This window comes from Solea senegalensis, linkage group LG6 (genome assembly GCF_019176455.1).
Source record: "Solea senegalensis isolate Sse05_10M linkage group LG6, IFAPA_SoseM_1, whole genome shotgun sequence".
In the NCBI taxonomy this organism is placed as follows: domain Eukaryota; kingdom Metazoa; phylum Chordata; class Actinopteri; order Pleuronectiformes; family Soleidae; genus Solea; species Solea senegalensis.
This window is the reverse complement of record NC_058026.1, coordinates 14,313,352-14,320,685: the sequence shown is the minus strand read 5'-3', so window position 1 is coordinate 14,320,685 and position 7,334 is coordinate 14,313,352. Positions and strand designations below refer to the sequence as shown.

Here is a 7,334-nt window from a genome sequence, read left to right as displayed (position 1 = left end):
CATAATGTGGAGTAATGTAATGATGTATCTAAACCTCTAAACTGATTTTATTTTATGCAAGAATTGAAATTATACATTTTCCACCACATGAAGCACAGTGTGAGCAGCATTTTCATGTGGAGCATTTCTGCTATACAGTTCTAGCACGGCTCGGCTCATAGTACCTGGTATCTGGTGCTTTTTTTTAGTACCTGCTAAAAGGTTCCAAGAGAGCTGAACCAATACTGTGTCTGACGTTGACAGACACAGTATTGGTTCAGCTCACTGGAAGAGTCATGAGCACGACGTCCGACACAGGAATCAAACTGAACAATGTTGAACTGAAATATAATGTAAAAGCACCATTTGACAGTTGTAACATATTTTACTACTAGACCACACCCCCTCCCTCCCTCCCCCTCTCCCTCATTCAACTCTCAGCCCACTTCTTTTTCAAAATCAGGCTTGAGGCAGAGTTGGCTGTGGAGAGGACTGGGAACTAGATGCATAGATTAAATCTGTCGATGTTGCAGGTACATCGAGGGGGCGATCAGCAGACTGAGCAAGCATCATTCTCAGCACCTGTCTGTCTACGATCCACATGGTGGCGCTGACAACAAACGACGCCTCACCGGTCAGAAGACTACTTCAGAATTCAATAAATTCTCTTCAGCTGTAGGCCGTCGTGATGTCAGTGTGCGCATCCCAGGCCATGTGTTTCGCAAGGGCTGTGGGTACTTTGAGGACAGACGTCCTGCTGCCAACTGTGACCCATTCAGTGTAATAAAGGCTCTGCTCGAAACCTGCCTGCTGGGAGCCACTGAACAAGACGATGAGAAGGAAAGGGAGACCATGGCTTCTTAAAAGAGAATACACCACATTGTGTAATAATGTATTCATGTGTGTGCTTGTGAAATTTGAATTAAAGCCAACACATTTGCACGTTTAAACAGCCTAAATAAACTGTGTTGCATGAATGAGGGAAGAAAAAACCCTAAAATATTTCAGCCAGTAACAGAGCTGTTTGCCCTGCAAACACTTAAATCTATTCAAACAGGAATTTTCTGCATTTGTGCACAAACCTGTGGCCCATATACTCAAGAAATGAACATACAACTTTGTACAATTCAAGACGAAATCATCCCACTTATGGTATTATGAAAATGCAACTAACCAAAGCAGTTCACAAGAAAAAAAGAAGATCAAGAACTTTGCATATGCTTTGTGTTTTCACTTTTTCAAAACTCTATACTGTTTACTATAATTATCGAGGCAATGGACCAAGGACATCCATAAGATCATATATTGAAATTGAAGTATATAACTATTGATCTACAGCTTCTTGACTGTACATTTCAGTAAAGACTTCTCTGATTTGGGGACAGCATGCTCTTATGTGATTGTACATGATGTTCTACTTTTGTATATATGTTATAGTGATGTTCTGGTGGTATACAATTCTTCCCCACCTCCTTATGTTTATTCCCATTCGGAGTGGGATTATAATGGGAAAAATAAGTAAATAAGAGATGGGACATCACAGCAGTGCTTTAAAAAACTACTCCGTGCGTCCTGCGCGCCTCTGCGCGCCTCTGCGCTCTGTGGTCAGAGTATCTGTGGTCAGCTGCTGGTGCATCAGTAAGTCTGCTCTGCACTTGGAGCAGCAGCAGCACAGATTTGTCAGGAGCAGCGACAGCAGGCTCAGTGGCTCACTGACTATTCCCCCTCTTGTGATTGTGGTCCTTTTATTTTGAATGGCTGAGCGCAGGAGCAGGCGATGAATAACACGAGCAGCGTGGCACTGGTGGGAGATGGAGGTGGGGTTCGGGAGGAGTTTACAGCCCACCGAGCTTTAACGGGCTGCATCCTGGCGCTGCTTATCATTTGGACGCTTTTAGGCAACTTCACGGTGTGCGCTGCCGTGTATCGCTACCGGCACCTGCGCGCAAAAGTGACCAACATCTTCATCGTGTCCCTGGCTCTTTCGGACCTGCTGGTGGCCGTGCTGGTGATGCCGTGGAAGGCTGTGTCTGAGGTGGCCGGTTTTTGGCCGTTTGGAGGATTCTGTAAGACCTGGCTGTCCTGCGACATCATGTGCTCCACAGCCTCCATCCTCAACCTGTGCGTGATCAGCGTGGACAGGTACTGGGCCATCTCCAGCCCCTTCCGCTACGAGAGGAGTATGAACAAGAGAGTGGCCTGTGTCATGATCGGCGTGACGTGGACCGTGTCCGTGGTCATCTCATTCGTGCCCGTGCAGCTAAACTGGCACAGAGCGGAGATCGATGACCGGATTGAGGAGGAGGACTTTGAACTTCACGGTAAGAGCGTTGACGGAAGTTGTGACTCCAGTCTGAGCCGCACTTACGCAATCTCGTCCTCCCTCATCAGCTTCTACATCCCCGTCGCTATCATGATCGTCACATACAGCCGCATCTACCAGATAGCCCAGATGCAGATCCGGATGATCTCCTCCTTGGAGCGCGCGGCGGAGCACGCTCAGAATTGCCGCTCGAATGCGCGTGACCTTTGTCCTCATGTGTGCGCGGAAATCAATACCAACTCATTGCAGTCTCATATCAGCCTGCAAGAGCGGACAAGTGAGTCTCACCGGGAGCTCAGAGTCTCCATCAGAAAAGAGACAAAAGTCCTGAAAACTCTGAGCGTCATCATGGGTGTTTTTGTCTGCTGCTGGCTGCCATTCTTCATCCTGAACTGTGCAATGCCGTTCTGTCCCGGACCAGGGGCCCCGGGGTCACAGCGGGGCCCCTACTGTGTCAATGAAAAAACATTTGATGTTTTTGTGTGGATCGGCTGGAGCAATTCATCCCTCAACCCAGTCATTTATGCATTCAACGCCGATTTTAGAGACGCCTTCCTGCGCCTTTTGCGCTGCCCCGATCGAGGCTGCTGGGCCTCGGAGGTAGAGACTGTGATAGTGAACAACAAGGCGGTGACCCTCAGGCACGATCACCCGCCAAACTTAAAGCTGGGCGTCTCCTGCTCCTCCAAGACCAGGGGGAGCGAGGACAGCGGGAACACCACAGTGACTGTGTGTTATCACAGAATGACAGCCTCGGAGCAGGTGAAGGACACTGAGGAGAGTAATGACACAGACAGACTAACACAGATCCCCATACAAGGGACACAATAAGACACAAAGAGGATCATGAGGTTTCAGGCCAGGAACAGGTCAGATAAGCAAACAAGGTAGGGACGATACAGACTTACGAGGTATGACACAGGTCTACACCCCGAGCAATCCACCTGCACCAGGAACCAGACTGATAAATGGAGGCTTACTCCAAAAAAAAACATGACTGCCAGGGGGGACACAAGGAAAATTGAGTTTAGTCATTATCAAAAGGCCCCCAAAATAAAAAGAAAAATCTATCTCAGCTTCAGTCTGCTCATATCTTAGGACTGTGTCTGCCACTCTTTCCTGTTAGACTGGAAACAGGGAAGTGAAGTTTGTGTCACTATGTAAACCACTCACTCCCTGCGCCTAAGTTCCTCTACAAAATATCTGTGTTCAGATATTATATTATATTCAGATATAAAATCCTTTGTTCAGATTTGTAGCTCAATTCTGGATTTCCTCGTGTCACTGCAGGCAGCCATGTTGTGAGTGAGAGCGAGTGTCTGGCGTTTTCGGCTGGTTTTCGGCTGCTTCTCTGTGACGACGGTGCACTCAGCAGCAGCCTTGGCAAAGTCAGCGGTCAGCACTGACGTTAGCTACGTGTACATGTGCACAATCTAACTGGAATCTACTACTCCATGGTTCACATGGACGCAAAATTTAAATGATCCGGTTGTGGTGTGCGTATACATGCAGTCAAATCATTCCGATTACATGTGTCCATGTAAATATAGCTAATGTGTCAGCAACCACTAAAAAACAACATCTCAACTATGCCTTTAAGTATCCTGGCACAGAAACACACAGGCTGCTATTATCCCTATTTTTATGCAAATGTAATTTTCTTCTTTACCAAATCAGTAGGAGGCAAAGTGCTTTGTCAACCATAGTCTTACTTTAGGATGTTTTAGGTGGAGTTCACAAGCTTCAAAAGTGACATTAACAAATATCTTCATGTTTGAAACGTGCATCTTAACAAAATCTGATCAGTTTCTGCACAAGGAAACGATCACACGACTGGGAAGGTCTTTGGTTTATTTGATACAAAGCTAAAACTAAATAAAAACGTCTTAAGTGTCCATAAGGCTAAAAGGTTTTGTAAGGGGAACTTGGGGGAAGCATGTCTCTGTACTAATCTTGCCCAAAAGGTTAAATCCAAAGCCAAATGTCAGCTGTGCCGCAGGTCGGATGCTCCATTAAGAGTCCACGTCTCATCTAGTTGCAAATACTCTTGCTGGGACACCTTCAGCTTTAAGGGAGCCCGACTCTCGTCTTAATTGTGAACTGCACTGTTATGTGATGAGTGATCTAAATGTCATGACCGAAATAAATAAATAAATAAATAAATAAGACGTGACAGGAGCAGACCTTAGCCTGCACAACAGGAGCTCACAGAAAACCCACCACAGTCTTATTGTCACAGAACTTGAAAAGGCAACTGAGTGGAAAACACAGCCAGACACACCTGCCTACAATCACCACAGACTCACAGCCAGCTCGCGGCTTTCCAGTCAAGTGCAATAAGCTCATGCTGAGGTGCTGTGAAAGTGACAAGATGAGGTGAGGTGACGATACAGGTCTATCCTTGTTGCATTACCTCTTTTTCTGAAAACAGTCAAATCTGGACAGATAAAGTAAGGCTATATGTCAAGAGTATAGTTTTTTAACAGGAAATTAGAAAGGAAGAAAGCAGACACTCTGGCTTTAAACTCAAACAAGTGGGGTTTTACACTTTCAGTGTTGAGAGAGAGAGAGAAGCAAGGAAATTATTCCACCAATTTACTTTGGAAAAACACTGAACTTTTAATTCTACCAGTGGGGGGTTTGCAGTGTGGCCATTTGAGGCCAAACACTTTAACTGCACTTCACTCTCTTTCCCCATCACTCGTGGTTATTAGAGGATTTTTCTGCATCTCTAGAAATGGGATTACGTAAGTAACTCACTTTAGCACCCATCAGCTGTGCAACTCGGTGCAGTGTGCACTCTGCTTCCCCCTCAATGTGCTGAAAGAAACAAACATGAATAATTTGTAAAGGTTGTTCCTGTGAAAGACTCCATGACCAGTGAGAAGGCAGAAGCTTTTACTGTGACAACCTGCAAAAACACAAGCAATGGTTATTGTTGTCAGGCCAACACAGGAAAAGCCTGCAGACATACATCTTGCTCTGTGACGAGCTATATATGGATTAACATTTATTTTGGAAGTGTTAAATATGCTGTAGCCACAAGGAGCCTCAAGCTGACGAGTCAATAAGAATCATGTCATTGTGAGCTGCAAATGTTTTGTAGTTGGTTGTATGTTTACATCACTATGACAAGAAATACATACAGGTGCCTGCATACATACATACTGGCACCTGTAGTTTAAACATTTTGACCCACTGCATCTAGAAGACTTTCTTTATCTGTGTAGAATCTTTTACCGTCTTACACAAGCATAACAACATTCATCCTGCTCTGTGAAGATATTGCTGCGATATATGCTTTTAATCTTGTTAAATGGGACCTTCCATGTTAAGTTTAAATCCGTAATCTGGATCAGATTTGGAAAAAATCTTTGTCTGTAGATTGCCAAAATTTGAGGGAACATACTAATTAATCCTGTGAATTCATGTTGAGAGTCAAGACAATTGATGTTATTGTTATGAAGCCAAGAGTTGTATAATAGTTATAATTACCAGAAAACCAGAAACAGGTATTTTTGCACTTTTGTTTCTGTACAATCGATTTTCTAATGTTAGGCAGATGTTGTTGTTGTTGTTGTTTTTTTTATTAGATTGAGCCAGTGTAGCAGTTTAATTTCTATTTATTTATGAAGAGGAAGTGAAAGACGTGTGGATGAAGTGGAACAATCCATGAGAATGAGTGATGTGATTGTGAGTAGAATCCAAAACAGACACCACTCTTACACAAGGGAACAACTGGAGGCAGCGGCCAAAAAGTGTGAGAATGGCATGCTGGGAGACTTGCACTCCCTGAAGCAACAGGTACTCAACAACAGTTCTTTGACTGGAATGACAATAATATGCCATGCACTTTCAAAGAAGGACAGCAAGTAAGGATCACTTCATTACGAAGAACCCCAAAGCAAGCCAGGATTCTCAGGAAACTTAAGACAATTCCAGCAACCTAGATGAAGAACTGGAAAGTGTTGACTGAATAAATGGAACACAGGAAGAAGCCAAAGTTATCATGGTAAGAAAGAATGCTGATCTGTATATGTTTAAGTGACAGGAATGATGGACGTTTTCTTCATAACCCCCCACCCAGAAAAAGAAAAAACATGAACTAAGCTCTGTCCAGATTCTTGGCAATAGTAAATGGAATGGAATATATGGAATGGTGTCATTGTGCCACATCCTTGTTGGGCCATGTTTATTATTATATATGAGCACTGCTTTATGGCCAAAAAGGCCCACATTTCTTTAAGGATATTTGGGCCATTTTTGCCATTTCACATATTGGCCACTTCAGGCTCATATCATTTTGTCAGAGTCAGAGGAAAGCCAGCGCAGTACCACATTATTGCCAGAAGTGGCTCATAACCAGATGCTATGTGGGTTACAGACAGATGCAACCAAATGCATCTGTCAAATTCCCATATAAATGATTACAATTCAGTGCTATTCCAGCGATATCACTGAAAACCCACACAATGAATACCTGCATTACCCTTGTTAGATAACATGTTTGTGTCTGTGTGTTATAATAACTATGCAGGTCTGAGATAACAAAGTGTTCCAGTTGTTTGCGGGCGAAAAAGTGCATGTGCAGTCTGATGAAGTTCACTGTCTAGTATAATGGGCTTGTAACCCACAGAGAACATCCATCAGCTGTAGATGTTTCCGACTCCATGTAATAGTCGTCACCATACCAAAGATGATTAATAAAACAGAGTTCTAATACATTTTTAATAACGTGTCTCTCATTTACAGAAGTTGTATGTAGGTTAAGAGAGAAAAGTCAATACAGGCCCGACTGAGTGTGCGGTGAAAAATGACTACATTTAATAATATTGACTGACTGATGGGTGTCCTTGTATCGTTCTTTTTCCTTTTTATTATTTTTTGGATAAAATGGTAAGCACACGGGGGAGCTGCGTAGAGAAAAGGGACTTGCAAAGTTCTTCTTTAATGGAAAGCCACACCACTTATTTCTGACACAGCAGTTAATTCATTCAGTTCACTTCATTAAGTAAAATTATAGGTTATTTTA

General features: G+C 43.6%; 1 protein-coding gene across 1 annotated transcript; it reads left to right on the top strand.

The window, feature by feature from the left end:
- The first annotated feature begins 1,756 nt into the window (after positions 1 to 1,756).
- Positions 1,757 to 7,026, top strand: LOC122770487 (D(1) dopamine receptor-like). The gene has a single exon (XM_044027367.1). The coding sequence runs from the start codon at positions 1,757 to 1,759 to the stop codon at positions 3,131 to 3,133; it is 1,377 nt and encodes a 458-aa protein (XP_043883302.1). The 3' UTR covers positions 3,134 to 7,026.
- Positions 7,027 to 7,334: the final 308 nt, after the last annotated feature.